A 16,877-nucleotide genomic window follows, 5' to 3' on the forward strand; every position below is an offset into this window, starting at 1 on the left:
TTTGTCTGACTGATTTAATTCAGGGAGTAGGCCGTCAAGCTCAGAGATGCTTTCCTTAGCTGGGTCGATTCTGCTGTTAATGCTTGGGATTGTATTCTGAAATTCTTGAAGTGAGTTTTTCAGCTCTATCAGCTCATTTTGATTCTTTCTTAAAACAGACATTTCACCTATAATCTCCTGTATCAATTCATTTTATTGCTTAGAATTCTTGGATTGGGTTTCAACTATCTTCTCAATGTCGATGATCTTCATTCTTTTCCGTATCCTGAATTCATCATATTCTTATAATGAAATTTAATTGTCATGTAACAATATTTAAAGATGAGACCTTTAAGAGATGATGAGGCCATGAGGGCTTCTGCCTTCATGGGTGGCATTGATGTTGTTATAAAAGAGTGAATTGGGCACCCTCTTGCTCTGTCTTGCCCTTCTGCCTTCCACCATGGGATGACAAAGCAAGAAGGCCCACAGGAGATGTTGTCTCCTTAATCTTGAACTTCCCAGTTTCCAGACATGTCAGCCAATACATTTCTATCCAAACAAATACTCAGTCTCAACGTAATATGTTACAGCAGCACACAACAAACTAAGAAACATGAGATCTCAAAAACAAGTTGTCTGTCCATGTAATAATTGATTATTAAGACACAAAAGAATTTCAACAGATGAAGAATTGATGACACTAGGTTACACAATAGCTTGTGTTTGCCTATATTATAACTTCTCCTAAGTCTAAATTTAAAAAACAAAATGTGTCTTAACAATAGCAGCTTGAAAAAGCATAGGTGAGTGAAATATTCAGTAAAAGAATTTTGTACAAAGAAAAGAACTAGCTGCACAGTTACAGCACGTTATGGAGGTATGTTTATTGTAATAAAAAAAGTTAAGCTGCATCTCTGTAGATCATTTACTTTGCAGAGGGTAAAGCTGTTATATCTTTTCCAGCATAACTTACTCTTCCATTTTTAATTTTTTTGAAATATCTTAAATAATTTAGCATTCCTTTATAACCTCTTAACGGTGACAAATATGGGGTATGAGGGATTTTATTTTTTTCCCAAAAGGGCTCCATCTTTGCTATCTGTTGATCAGTCTTAGAAAATCTAATTTTGATCAATAAATGTTAACAGTTTGTGGGATCTGTGTCAGCTGAAGTAGTTGGTTGCAAATATTAAAACCTAGTAGTATTTTCCCTCAGTAACATGTAATTGCTACCCTTTTTATAAGAAGGTTTGGTTAGAAAAAACTGTGAAAAATTGCTTAAACCAAAGCCAGTTACAAGGAGTAATCTCTCTTGTTGGTTTACTTTCACCTCAGAACCACAAGAATGTTATAATACCTAGTGAATAGTTGTCTGTAACATTTCCACCAGATGTTTCAGTAGCATATTGGTCTTGGCATTTCTTGGTACTATGGTTCTGTATTCTTTGTGATGTCTCATTGTTTGTGAGGTTTTGTTTAAAACAAAAACAAAACAAAAACTAAGTGGGACTATATATGTAGATGTGTGTCAGTACCAAAAATTATTTTCTTAAATCGTCTTTTAGACTCGTTTTCCTGCTGAACAGCAAAGGACTTTTATTTTCCACTTTCCTATATTCCTAAAAAGTATGAACAATGTGTTTCAGTTGACTCTATTGCATACCTTTTTGCTGAAGACTTTTTCTGTAAACACAATTGCCTTGTTCAGTTTTCTTGTAAATTGACTTACCATAGGTGCACGGTTGGTATGCTTTCTGAATGTGTGTTTGATAAGAGTGATAAAATAAAAGCTTAAAAATAAAAAAAAGAAAGAAACGTTTATTGGAAATGAGGTTGAAAACTTCCCTATGTTCTGCTTTCCTACAGTGTGACCATAACAAAGAATTCAATTTTATATAATTTAAGTGAGTTAAAGACTGTCAGAACTCTCATTTGTCAAACGTGCTCATGGAGATACTAATTATTTATAGTATTTTCAACCTCAAATTACCAAGATTGCAAATGTATATATCCGTGAATAAAGAATGTAGATTATTTTTCTCTTTCTCTCTCTCTCTCACACACACAACACACACAAATATATCAAACCATCTTCTTGTTTTCTTTGTTTCTGGTACTCCATGAGGCATTATTTTATTTGTAGTAGTATAGACATAATTTATTATCATACATTATCCAGGTTATTGTGTGTGAGTTATGTTTAAGACACTAGTTGATGAATTCTAAGTGTAGTTCATCTTATTCTTAAATATAGGTAAATATTATAATAGGTAAGCATAATAAGTGAACCATTCCATAGACTGTTTATTCATTATCAAATCTCATATAATTTGAAAAGTTCTGAAAATTTGAGTATGCCCTAGCAATGCCATAGCTTAAAGAATAAAAACATAAATATTTTTATTATCAACAATAATAATAGTGCTCATTGGTAAAATATGTGTAAAATTGGGTGAAAAATTTCTATACATCACAAATGTGAAAATACATGTTTGCTTTCTTATTTTTTAAATAAATTACCTTCATGTTTACCTGACCTATCCTCCACTGAGCTGTAGAAAATGAATAGTATTCCAACATATTTTAGATACATAATTTACTGACAAGTTTTTTGAGATAACTGCCAAGTATCTTCAATTTCTTATTTGTGACCCCTTCTTCTTCCAAATATTCTAAGTTTGGGGGCAGGCCGAGGGCCAAGAGATGGATTATAAGTCCTTTTGACAACCAAAATCCTTACACTTTTTGTATAAAATGCCTGATTCCTCTAATCACATATCATATTGCTACCTCCATTATTGAAGTCAGAATCTGGTATAGCCCATTGTATGTTTTTAAAGCTTTGATTGAAGACTCAGTAGCCTTCTTCAGGTGACTCAAACCCAGCTTTGTGGTAGTTCTTACTGGCAAAATAGACATCTCTGAGTCTAGTTGTGCCCTCAATCCCACTCTTTGGCTCACATAAACTACCTGCATTTCTTTGTTATCTATAGCAGGATCACCAGGTCTCAAATCGGTTATCTTATGAGTCCTCTCAAGAGAGTAAAAAAGGAACTCTTGGCAACATTAATGGAAAATTTAAACACAGCAATCTGGGAAGGCCAACCAACAAAGTCTGTTGCATAACGCATTCTGCTGCCAAATTGAGATTGACATTGGCTGAGTTACAAATTGGTGTGGAACAAGTTGCCCAAAATACACTGTCTGTCCAGAGTCCCTACTTTCTTTGTATGTCTGTAATGCATCTCCCCCTCTATGGGTCAATGCCTGCGAGAGGAGAACACAATACACTTGCTTAACTGCTTCTCTCCATTCTCTTTGTTTCTCTCTTTATTTTCTTCATATTATTTTTTCAACAAGTATTCTGAAACAAGAAGAGATGTACTTCACTATTTCTTCTACATCATAGAAGGATGAAATATCATCAAAGGGCAAGTAACAGTAACCTCATGATCCTCGGCATTTTGACTCTCTTTTCTAATCTTGGCCTCATACTATAATTTTCTGGAAAGCTTCAAAGAAAAAAGGTAGCATGGACCTATACCAGACTCTGGGAATGCTATTTTTAAAAACTTATCTAGTTATTCTCATATTTAACTAGAATTAAAGTTTTCTTGCTATTTACCATATCTATCTCCTACCATAGAGAGCAAAAATCATAACATCTTAGTTTCTATAGGTGCCAGGATAGTTTTAAATATATTATGAGATAATCCTTTCAGCAGATAATTTATGGTTTGGTTCTTGATAGGATTAGTAGGAGACAAAAATTTTGATTCTCGGGATGTACTGTTCTCAAATCTCCACATGATGGTAATATTAGATTTTGCCTATTTTTTCCTGGATGAATTTTCTTCTTAAAATGTTGAACTTACTAAGAATAATTCCGGAAGGTATCTCAATTTCTTTAAAATAAAATAAAGTATAAGTAAATCTATACAGGATAAAGGGTACAATAAATTCACAAACTATTTCACCAAGCAGATTTATTCTGAGAAAATGTGTTTGTTAAAGGATGGTCATTAATAAAGTGCATTAAAAATAAAATAGTAAAATAAAGCTGTACAATTTCACTGATACCACCAACCAAGTCATCATGTAAACTATAAAAAGAATATACTCCCAAGAGTTAATAAATGATTATTAAAATAAAAATAAATATGCATCACTTTGACTCTAATTGGCTTTCTTATAGTTTTTTTTTAAATACATATAAAAGTTTCAGTGGTAAAAACTAAACATGGCAGGACTTTTATTGGATTACAGTTCTTAGTTGAATTTATAAAATGAAATATGTAAAATTAGACGCATTTATCTCTTGTATTCTTTTTTTGGGGGGGATGAGGAATAATTATATTTAGGTAACAGCACAGAGATCTTTGCTTACAGTTTTAGTTTTTGCTTCCTACCCTCAACAGGGGCTGAGTCAGTAGACAGCCATCCACCTGAAAGGAGATGGCAGAAGGAAGGGAAGGAAGAACCATAAAGTTGACTCAGGGAAGGTGTATGAAAATGGCATTATTTCAGATGCTAGAACTGATTATCCAGAGTCTGGTGCATACTCAAGACAAAATATACAATTTATTGCAATCCCAATTATGGCTTTAAAAATGTCAAAACCGGACACTTTTATAATTAGCTATATATATGTAAATGGGTGTGCTTGTGTACATTTCTTGGGGCAAAAATATTTTTGAGTTTGAGGGCTCTGTAGGAGCAAACTATAAGTCTTTAATTTGTCCTAAGAGAACAATGCTCTAAATGGTAAAATAAAAACCATCAGACGTTCAGTTAGATTGAAGTACACACCACACGCACACCAAAAAATCCCAGGGAAGATATTTGAAGTGACTGTATTGTGCATTATCTTACCGGTATCTCCTCCGGTATCCCCTACTTTTAAATTAAGTTTTAGTACATTTTTCCCCACAAATGAATATTTCTATTACCAAATATCAAGAAGTAACTCCTTCAAGTGTCAGACCACTAAACAGCAGTTTAAATTATTATGAAATGCTCAAATTTGGGACTAAATCTGTTTCATTTCTATAGCAACAGAAGTCCTTGCAGAAACAAAACATTCCAACAACCTGGCCTGACCTTGACTTCCTCTGGGGCAGAACAAAACAGCATGCTGCAAAGCACTGAATCTTGACTTGCTGAAGTGAAGGTCACTTCAGTGCCTGTTGGGAGGTATTTCAGTTACATTGAAACCACTAAAGCAAAAATCAAGATGTTTGAGGGGCAGCAGCAATAAGGCAATCATTCCCTTTTCTATCTCTTCATAGCATCAGTGTGACAAATCTCTTACAGGGAAAATAACTCTGAATTGCCTATAGGCTGCCAGGTGAGAGGACAGACACAACTACGACTTTACTTTAAGGGCAGATGAAGAAGTCTAGAGGAATTTTTTTTTTTTTCTCTTTTCCGGATTCTCAGCTTTCCTTTTTTTTTTAAATCTCAATGATTAACAGTATGTCACTCAATTCAGAGTGTCATACTTGTACTGAGAACTATTTTAATTATCTTGTTATATGAAAGAATCACTTAGAAAGTTTGAAATTGAGAATTAAGTACCTATTGCTGATTTATGATGGACACTGTCTCTGTACATTTGTGTTGCTATAAAGAAATATCCGAAGCTCAGTAATTTATAAAGAAAAGAGGCTGATTTGGCTCACAGTTCCACAGGCTACACAAGAAACATGAGGGCAGCATCTGCTTCTGGTGAGCACTTCAGTCTGCTTCCACTTATGGTAGAAAGGGAAGGGGAGCCAGCATGGGAAGATCAAATGGCCAGAGAGGGCACAAGAAAGAGAGGGAGCAGGTACTAGGCTCTTTTTAACAAACAGTTCTCCTGGGAAGTAAAAGTGACAGCTCACTCATTGCCATGAGAATAGCACCAAGCCATTCATAAAGGATCAGCCCAGAGATCCAAGCACCTCCCTTTAGGTCTTACCTCCAGTATCAGGGATCAAATTTCTACATGAGATTCCAAGGGCAAAAATATCCAAACTCTATGTGACATATAGGTCTTAACTTTACATTATACTAGCATGAAGAATTACATTAATTAGGCCATTGCCTTTAGACTTCCATCTTTTAAAACGTATCTAAAAATATTGCTGCTTTTCCACAAACATACATATAATGACCATATTATTTATTATCCAAATAAGAACTTTCATAATTAAATCAGGACAGTGGTAGAAAGTGAGACCATCCCAGAATATCGAGATGTATAGTTATCCTTAAAATACTGTATTTCCGGTTATGTAAAGCTATTTCCTATGTTTTTATAATAATAATGTAACTATTAGTGCATATGTAGCTTAAGATAATGATTTGCATTTAACATTTATCTGCGTAAAATAGTTCTATTACCAGGGGAAAGAAAGGCAAGGACAGATCACTAAGCTAAGTATGCATTAATTGGTGAGGTATGTAATTGAAGGATAAATTCTTCCCTACACCATCCTCTCCAAGCACAGTGTAGTTGATATGAACGATTGCAGGATTGACAGCAAAAGAAAGTACACACAATTGGTTCATTATCGTTTAACATGATCACGTTCCCTACTTTTTCTTTCTTATATTAAATAACTCTGATATAACAGAAAGTTAGGGCAGGTTCAACTGCTTAAAAATGTATCTTTAAATTTATACCAAAATGAATACTTGGCATGGTATTTGAGGGTGATAGTTAAAATAGAAAATTAATGCTAATACTTTTTAAACTCATTTACATAGAGTGTTGTAAAATCTTAGATTTATAATTGATAGCAATAATTAATCTGGGATTTACAATTGACAATAAAATGAAAACATTAAAATGAACAAAACCATAGATATATTAAGTACTCAATCAACAACCTAGGACCATTTGTAGCATACCAACTCTTTTTTCACATTTTTTCATGGTAGCTTAAATCCAAAATGCTTTCTATGATAAACTATGTAAAAATTTTATTTAACTTTGATAAACATATTTATATATTGTATTTATATATAACATGCAATAATATATAAAATAATGCATAAATTATTGATTTAAATGTTTAAAACAATACATTTGAGGACAATAAGAAGATCATCACTTGTAGAATATTGTTTTCAAAACACTTTTACTCATATAAAGGCAATTGAATAGTATTTCTTTATGTTATTTATTTCAGACTTTGCTATTGGTGCCTTTTTTCTTAAAGAAAAAAAAGGATTTTGCTGTAAGTCATCAAATTATTATCCCAGAATGATATATTTCAAAACTGTACAGTGAATTAAATTAAATAAGAATATCATATCATATTCATAGAGTCTACACAATTAAAAATATTACACAAGTCCAGAAATGGCAGAAGTTTTGCCCATCTCTTTCTTACCTGCTTGTGAGCATGGTCATATGAGTTAATGTGATTGTCAAACTCCTGGTGCTTATAGTACTGCTTGTCACAGAGTTCACAGTAAAAATTTGCCTTCAGATCTTCCAGAGCTTTTGCTATGGTATTTTCCTTCTCAGCATAGTCCTGAAAAATAAAATTTCAAGGAAGGATACAATTAGCTCTCCCCTGTGTTTACTTTGTTCTAACAGTTGTCGACTATAGTACAATAATGAGAGTTAGAAACAGAATACAGCAAAGAGGAAAATAAAGCAAATACTAGAAAACAAAGTTAGAATAAATTATGACTTAAAAATTAGAAGTCTAACAGAAGAAGTCAAGATAAGTAACAGAAAAATAGCACAAATGTGGCGGAGAAATGCAAATGATAGAAATAAATAGAAGTCCTTGATTGAGTAAGTTACTATGCTAGGTTAGCATAAAAACTGAAAAGGAGAATGGCATAAACCCAGGAGGCAGAGCTTGCAGTGAGCTGAGATCTGGCCACTGCACTCCAGCCTGGGCGACAGAGCGAGACTCCGTTTCAAAACAAAAAAAAACTGAAAATCACATAGCTATCTTGATTCAACTGTGGATTCCTGGCAATGACTCAGCTAACAGAAAATTTTTCTATTCTGTACATGTAAAATGTGTTCTGTTTGAAAAGGTCTGTATTTGTGCACAAATATACAAGTTTTGTATTTTGTTTGTTTCCTTAATTATCTATCTAGTAACTTATTATTTATTCCAACTAGGCATTTAACTTGACTAATTTTTTTTATCCTGACCCATATCAATTTAGAATGAACATTAAAATAATCTCTATTTATTGGAAAATAAAACACTTTTCTGCAGGTTATTTCAGTTATTTACCTAAACTGAAGGGATTAAACTGCAAAAGCTGATTGTTTTCATCATACTCACAGTAAATAAAGACAGTGATATAACCAAACCTCTGAGAAGATGAACATATAACCCGTCATCATTAGCTTTTGTTTACAATGCATAAAATAGTCAAATGGTTGACCGTGTGTTTTAAGTTACATTTAAGATAAATTACATGCTATTTCACGCTTACTTAAATGTCAGTGAAGTAAATTTCACAAATAATGGCAACAGAGCCTAGCACCTCCTTGAAGCTCTTTCTTGCTCCCTCTTGCCACATGCGATCCCTGAACCTGCTGGTTCCCCTTCCCCTACTGCCATAAGCAGAAGCAACCTGAGCCCCTCAACAGATGCAGTGTTCAATTCAATGTTGCCAGGCATGAATAAAGTTTACACATGGAAACACTGTCCAATTCTTTCACTGAAGAAGTGAAAATTGGACAATGTTTCCGCATGTAAACATTATTCACGATGTGAAGAATACCTAAACTTCAGACCTCACTGTAAAATATATTTCTAACTTCCAGATTATCTTATATACAACTCCTTTAAAATGCAAAATAACTAGGCCTGGTAACGTGGCTCATGCCTGCAGTTCCAGCACTTTGGGAGGCCTAGGCAGCTGGACCACTTGAGGTCAAGAGTTCAAGACCAGCCTGACCAACATGGTAAAATCCTGTCTCTACTAAAAATACAAAAATTAGCCAAGCGTGGTGGTAGGCACCTGTAATCCCAGCTACTCGGAGGCTGAGGCAGGAGAATTGCTTGAATCTGGGAGGCAGAGGTTGCAGTGAGCTGAGATCATGCCACTGCACTCTAGCCTGGGTGACAGAGCAAGACTGCCTCAAAAAAAAAAAACCATCATAACTATATAGTCAAGTCTCTTATGTACTACTATAAAACACACTTTTAGCATTGATATTTATAAATAAAATGTTGTAGTCCTCTATATGGCAATGGCACTTATCCTCCTTAAACACACAAACTAGAAAGGACTCATAGTATGAAATTAAAGCAATTTGTTTAAATTGTTTCTACAATACTGAAAAGTGGTTCACCAATAATTTAATACATGACTAATACTTTACTTATATTATTGCACTGTATATTCATGCATACATCACATATAATAAAGTTCACCATGATTTGGGATGCATACTTTGTAGTAATCAATGCATACATTTGCCATAATACATAGGTTACTTTCTTATTTTAAAGACAATAATCTATTTTTATGTTTTATTAGTTGTATCAACTGCACAACAAAGGTGACTCTTATAGTTTGGATAATTTCCCCTTCCAAACCTCATGTTAAAAAGTGATTTTCAATGCTGGAGGTGGGGCCTAATGGGAGGTGTTTGGGTGATAAAGGCAGATCCTTCATCAATAGATTAACACCCTTCATAGAGGATTGAGGTGAGTAAGTTCTTACTATATTAATTTTCTTGAGAGCTGGTTGTTAAAAAGATCCTAGCATCTTCCTGTAGCTCTCTCTTGCTTCCTCTTGTATCATGTGATATCTGCACCCACCGGCTCCCCTTCCCCTTCCATCATGAGTGGAAGCAGCCTGAGGCCCTTATCAGATGCAGATGACAGCACCATACTTCTTGTACAGCCTGCAGAACCATGAGTCAAATAAATCTATTTTCTGTATAAATTACCCAGCCTCAGGTATTCTTTTAGAACAACACAAATGAACTAAGACAGTGATAAATCACAAAATAACTTAATTGTTTATGCGTAATTCCATCAATTTCAGTAAATAATAAACCATTTCTCAGCAAATTTGTCAATTATTCCTACTTACACTAACTGATTCTTCCAATATGTTAAAAACACTTAGTTTAAAAGGGTAAAAGTAAGCAATATAGATCCAGATTGCTTACTGAATTTTCAATAAAATCTTCAAAATAATACTTTATGGATTAGTCAATTTAAAGGAAACAAAAATTAAGTAATATGATTTCATGGCTAAAGCATTTGAAGCAGAGATAACTTTCTAATCAATATAGGAAATGGAAATAATTTTGGGATTAAAGCTGAATTAGCTCTCTGGACAATCTTAAACTAACAGAAATTTCATGGTAAATAGTTGATTTTCCTCATTCATTATAACTACAATAAAGCTACTTCCTCTCTATAAATATTTGATTAGCTCTTATTATGTTGTAAGTTTTTTTTTTTAAATAAGACTGATATTCCTCTAGAGAAGCAATAATTGGTTTCTGTTTACTCCATCTACAAAGGTGGGCAGGTTTTCAGTGGAACAGATTTCTTGGTCAAATTGCATTCTTCAAAAATATTAGCTTCAGCCTAGATTTGAAAATAAAAACATTACTTTAAAAGTAACTATAGCTAACATTTAGTTAGTGTTTATTTAGGGTCAATCACTGATGAATAATTTGGATGTATTAACTCATTTAATCCTGATTCTTTTCATTTCCTCACTTTACAGATGGAAATAATGAAGCACAGGAAAGTTAAGTAGCTCCAGGATATAATGAGCAAATGTTCACTCCATATTTAAACCCAAAATTCTTCTTCATAGTATTTAATTATTTCTAAACTTTTAAGCACGTAAAAAAGAGAGAGGAGTATAATCATCCCTATGTATCCACTAATCAGCTTCAGTAACTATGAACTCAAGGTCAATCTTGATTTATTGTATCCTATCCCATCTCATACCCTTTCATCTTGCCCAAATAATTTTTAAATGCATTCTCAGCTTTATATCACTTTTTCTGTAAATATTTCAGTATATATCTCTAAATTAGAATGACTTTTAAAAAGCATAATCCCAAAAGCAATACCAGATCAAAACAAAGAAACAAAAACAGTAGAGAAACCACGATCATTTTGTATTGTCATCAAATATCCCAGTCAGTGTGTGCAAATAGCTCCAATCTCCAATATTTAAAAATAGGTTGTTCAAAACAAAATTCCATTAAGGCCCATACACTACCATCTTCTATGCTTCTTAGTCTCTTTTATTCTGTATTTCCCCATTTCTTTGCTTTATTTCTCATTACAATTTATTTTTCAGAAAAAAATTAAAATTATGCTTCAACTTTAAAAATGTTAATAACTATAGAAAAGTTACAAAACTATAATAAAAGACATACGATTTTCACTTTAATAAAATTATTGTTAACATTTTGATATATTTGTGTGTTCTGTTGCTTTCTCTCTATCTCTATCCTCCTCTAAGTTATTAAAAGAAACAGCATGGCCGAATTTAAGTTTGCAAGTGATAGCACAATTACAAACATTTGAGCCAGACTTTCAAGTTGATGTTAAGTGCAGTTAAGGAATCAAGGCTGTGTTCTAGAAAACATTAGCAGAGTAAAAAAAGGCTTCATTATTGTATGTGCATCTTAAGGGAAGGAGTCATATGTATTGTTACTGATCATACATTTAAAAACATGTATGTAGACAAAATTATTCCTAGTTAGGCTGACACATTCCATGACCCCTCTCTTTCATTGTGGCTAATATTGAAACAGGCACTGACTGAGATTATAAAGCACACATTAAATACCTCCATCCCACAGCAGAAAGTAAGAGATACATTTGAGTGAGATGAAAAAAGGAGCACAGCTCTTCTTATATATGCAATCCAAAATGTTCACCCTCTATCTGGTAAAGCCATTCTAGATTGAACTATGAGTACAGCTTTTGTATTGTGTCACTGAGAGTGAAGGTGCAAAGTGAAAAAGGACAATCTTCCTGCAACTAGTCAGGTCATTCTAACTCAGCACTTTTTACATATATGTAAAAACAGTAAAAGTTGAATCCTTTCTTTTAGGGAAGCAGTATGCATATACCTCCAAGTTATAAAGTCACAAATCTTAATTCGTGACCACAGCAACTCGGCAGTACAATAAAGTTTGGAGACAGGAAAGTGAAATAGAGAAGTTAATGGTTTACCCACACGCCAAGGACAATATATCACCCAATACTAAAAATATGAATAGCACCAAAGTAGAACCTTGAAGGGACAAACATTATTTTCCAGCATGATGCACTTCATAGTGGCCTCATCATCGCATATGGACTCTTTCCAAAGGTATTCTTTTTTTTTTTTTTTTTTTGAGACGGAGTCTCGCTCTGTCGCCCAGGCTGGAGTGCAGTGGCCGGATCTCAGCTCACTGCAAGCTCCGCCTCCCGGGTTTTACGCCATTCTCTCGCCTCAGCCTCCCGAGTAGCTGGGACTACAGGCGCCCGCCATCTCGCCCGGCTAATTTTTTGTATTTTTTTAGTAGAGACGGGGTTTCACCGTGTTAGCCAGGATGGTCTCGATCTCCTGACCTCGTGATCTGCCCGTCTCGGCCTCCCAAAGTGCTGGGATTACAGGCTTGAGCCACCGCGCCCGGCCAGGTATTCTTAATTGGGTATATACAAGTAACCTTCCCTGACAAATGTGAGCTCTCTGAGGGAAAGAATTTGTACCTGTTTTCCTTACATTTTTATTTTCAGAGCTTTTAGCAGAGCCCAGCATTAGCAGACATTCAACAAATAACAAATAAATAACATTAGGACTGCCCTTTTTGTCTTGAAAATGAGTACATTAGGAAAGAGGGTCAATGTCAGCAACATGATGGAAAACAGGACTCCCTAGTGTTTATTTCCTGCAGAAACATCAATTTAAACAACTATTCACACATTAAAATACCTTCATAAGAGCTAAGGAAATCAGATAAGAGATTATAGCACCCGCATATAGTGCAGAAATAAGAAAATACCCATTGAAGAATGTAGGAAAGATAGTATTACATTTCCCATGCCACTCTTCCACCAACTCCAAGCAAGAAAGCATGGAGAGATATATTTTCCACATGAGAGAGGAGACGAATGTGAATATAGGACTTTGCTTCAGATCCCAACACCAGCCCTGTCCCCCCAAAAAACTAATGCTGGGCAGGGCCCCAGAGCCCCAGATTCCAGGACAGTACCTGTGGACTAAGCCTCTAGATCTGCTCTAGCACCAGGTTAGATTCTGTAGCCCTTGGCTCCAAGTCTAAGCAACAGACCTGATCTTCAGTCCACCACTGGGACTCCACCACTGGGCTGACCTCAGTAGCCCCAGGCTCTGGACCTCATCCAACACAAGGCTGGCCCACAGCAGCCTCAGGCTGTGGTTTGCCCATACCCTAGGCCAACCCCAGAGGCCCAAGACTCCTGAATGCGCCAGCACTGAGCTTGGCCATTGCCCCAGGCTTTATGCCTTCACCAGCTAAAAGTCTATACCTGCAGCCCCAGTTATTAGGTCAGCACCTACAAACTCAACTCTCAAGCAAGCCCCTGCAGATACAGGATCCAGGCCCAGCCATTGCCATGCCACTGTCTGTGGCATCAGATTCTAGGTTGGTCCAACAAAGCCTCCAAGTCCACCCTGTCACTAAGCAAGTTCCCATAGTTGTAGCATCCAGGCTATCCTTGCAGACTTTTTCTGGGCCTTTCTTAGCACCAGGCTGAACCCTGTAGTCTCAGGCTCTGGCTCAGCATCAGTGCCAGGCAGACCCTAGTGGACTTATGTGCTGGACCAAACCCAATGCCACACTGACCCCTTCAGAGCTAGTCATTAGGTCAGCACCTGAGAACCCAGCCTCCAGGCAAGTTCCTATGGATATAATCTAGGTCCACTCACTGCTAAGGCAGTTCTTGTGGTCCTAGACTGCAAGTCTCCCCTAATGCCAAGTTGGCACTTCTGGCCTCAAACATCAAACAGGTAACCATGGACACAGCCCCAAGACTTCCACTGTTTAACCAGGTTCCAGGCTATTCACTGAGGACCTAGGACCCAGTCCAGTTCTCACAGACCAAGCCTCTAGGGTAGGACCTATACACCAGCACCAGCAGATAAAGGTTACAGGCAAGTCCCTATGCCCTGGACTCCAGAGAACCCAGGGCCAAGGCCCACCATAGTATACTCCAGTGCCAAGGCACACACTGTGGACACTGAGGACACTGAGAGCCCAAGAACACCCTTGTAGACCCAAGTTCCAAGCCAGTCCTCATGGACTCAGGATCCTGACCTGTTCCTGTGGAGTTAAGGCTCCATTTTCATCCCAATGAAACCAAATGCCAAACCCATCCTAGTGGGTGGCCAGCCCTTGAAGACTCAGGCTCATGGCCCACCCCAGTGCCAGGGCAGCCCTTGTAGACCCCAGGTTAAGGAAAGCCATAGTTTCTAGGCCTACCTACCTCCTGACCTAGGCATCAGGACAACTCAACTTTAGATTCCAGCAATAAGCTAACTCTTGAATCATGCCAGGTGGTCTGTTCAGAATCTCTGGACAGACTGACTGAGGAGGGTTTCCCAGACAAAGAACCTGGAAGAAAAAACTACTTCTAATGCATCCACATCAATGTAAGGCAACAAGAACCATGAAAAATCAAGGATATAGAACATCACCAAAAGAACAAAATTTCCCACTAGCTGACCTAAGAAAATGGAGATATAAAAACTCCTTGAGAAAGAATTCCAAATAACTGTTTTAAGGAAGCTCAGTGAACTTTAAGAAAACACAGAAAATGAGTAAATAAAATCAGGAGGACAATAAATGACCCAAAACAATAAATTTAACAAATAATCAATAATATACAGTATAAATCAAATTCTAGAGCTGAAAAATACTACAAATGAAATTAACAATGCATTAGAGAACATCAACAGCAGAATTCGTCATGACAAAGAAAATCTGTGAACTCAAAGAAAGGATATTTTAAAATATACAGTCAGGGGAGAAATAATAAAAAAAGAAGAAAAGATCTTTATGGAATTTAATGAACAGCATCAAGACAGCACATGCTTAAATCATAAAAGTATAGAAGAAGAGAAAAAAAGGGGGTAGAAAGCTTAGTTTTAAACGTAATACCAGACACTTTCAAAATTTGAGGAAAGATATAAATATCCAGGTACAGGAAGGTTAAGGATCTCCAACTGTCAAAAATTAAAGACAAAGAAAAAATCCTGAAAGCAGCAATAAAAAAGAATCAAATAACATATAAAGGAGGGACAATAAAACTAGCAACATATTTCTCAGCAGAGCACTTACAGGCCAGGAGAGAGTGGGATGAATTACTTAGGTGTTGAAGGAAAAAACTATCAACTAAGAATATTGTGCTCAGCAAATCTGTGTTTTAGAAATGAAGGAAAGTTAGACTTTCCCAGACAAACAAAAGCTGAGGGATTACCTCATCACTAGATTTGTCTTACAAAAATGGATAAACAGAGTTCTTCAAACCAGTAACATGAAACATATGAAAGTGTAAAACTGACTGATAAAAGTGAGTACTGCAAAATTACGTACAAATTCAGAATAATCTAATAATGTAATGCTGGTATATACAACACTAACGTATTTAGTATGAAAGTTAAAAGAAAAAATATTAAAAATAATTATCATTATAATAATTAGTTAAGAAATATACATTATTACAATATGCAAATTAAAATATCAAAATACATGTCAAGATGGAGTGGAATGAAAATGTAGAGTTTCTTAATGCTCTCAAAGTTAAGTTGTTATTATCTTTTTTTTTTTTTTTTGAGAAAGAGTCTCACTCTGTTGCATAGGCTGGAGTGTGGTGGCATTATCTCAGCTCACTGCAACCTTCACCTGCCAGGTTCAAGTGATTCTCCTACCTCATCCTTCTGAGTGGCTGGAATTACAGGTGTGTGCCAACATGCCCTGCTAATTTTTGTAATTTTAACAGAGATGAGGTTTTGCCATGTTGTCCAGGTTGGTCTTGAACTCCTGACTGCAGGTGATCCACCCACCTCGCACTCCCAAATTGCTGGGATTACAGGTGTGAGCCACTGCACCTGGCCTAAGTTGTTATTATCTTAATGTGGCCTCTTATAACGATAAAATATATGTTTTTAAGTTTTACAATAACCACAAAGCAAAAATACATAATAGATATACCAAAAATAAAAAGGTAGGAATAAAAGCGTATCACTAGAGAAAAAAGTACTTCATCGCAATGGAAGACATTGAGAGTGGAAGAAAGAAACAAAAGATCTACAGAATAACCAGAAAACAATTAACAGGAAGACAGCAGTAAGTCCTTACCTATCAATAATTACTATGAATATAAATTAATTAATTTATCCAATCAAAAATATAGAGTGGCTGAATACATTACATAAACAATACCCAAATATATGCTTCTTTTAAGAGATTCTTTTCACTTGTAAGGACACATAGAGGCTGAAAGTAAATAAATGAAAAAAGATGTACATGCAAATGGAAACCGAAATAAGTAGCTATGCTTAGATAAGACAGGCTTTAAGTCAAAAACTGAAAAAAAAGATAAAAAGGTCATTATATGGTGTTAAATGGGTCAACAGTAGAGGTTATAACAATATAAAAACATAAATATTGCAGTGTGTAAATAGACAAAACTAATGTTAAATATCTGAGGGGAGAGATAGACTGTAATATAATAATACTAGAGAAATCCATTGCTCCATTTCCAGCAATGGACAGTTCATTCAGACAGAAAATCAATAAGGAAACGTGGGACTTAAACTACATCTTAGACCAAATGGACCTAACCAACATGTATGGAGCATTATATTCAACAGTAACAGGAAACACTTTCTTCTCAAGTGTACATGGGACATTC

General features: G+C 35.5%; 1 protein-coding gene across 1 annotated transcript in view; it reads right to left on the reverse strand.

Moving 5' to 3' along the window:
* The window catches only part of ZNF804A (zinc finger protein 804A), a 343,259-nt gene that overhangs the window by 65,397 nt on the left and 260,985 nt on the right, over positions 1-16,877 (reverse strand). The window contains exon 2 of the mRNA XM_033230936.1: positions 7,362-7,505. Within this exon, the coding sequence (XP_033086827.1) occupies positions 7,362-7,505 (144 nt within the window). The remainder of the gene's footprint in view (positions 1-7,361; positions 7,506-16,877) is intronic.

The sequence above is a fragment of the Trachypithecus francoisi genome, unplaced genomic scaffold (genome assembly GCF_009764315.1).
Source record: "Trachypithecus francoisi isolate TF-2019V2 unplaced genomic scaffold, Tfra_2.0 Lachesis_group13, whole genome shotgun sequence".
Classification (NCBI taxonomy): domain Eukaryota; kingdom Metazoa; phylum Chordata; class Mammalia; order Primates; family Cercopithecidae; genus Trachypithecus; species Trachypithecus francoisi.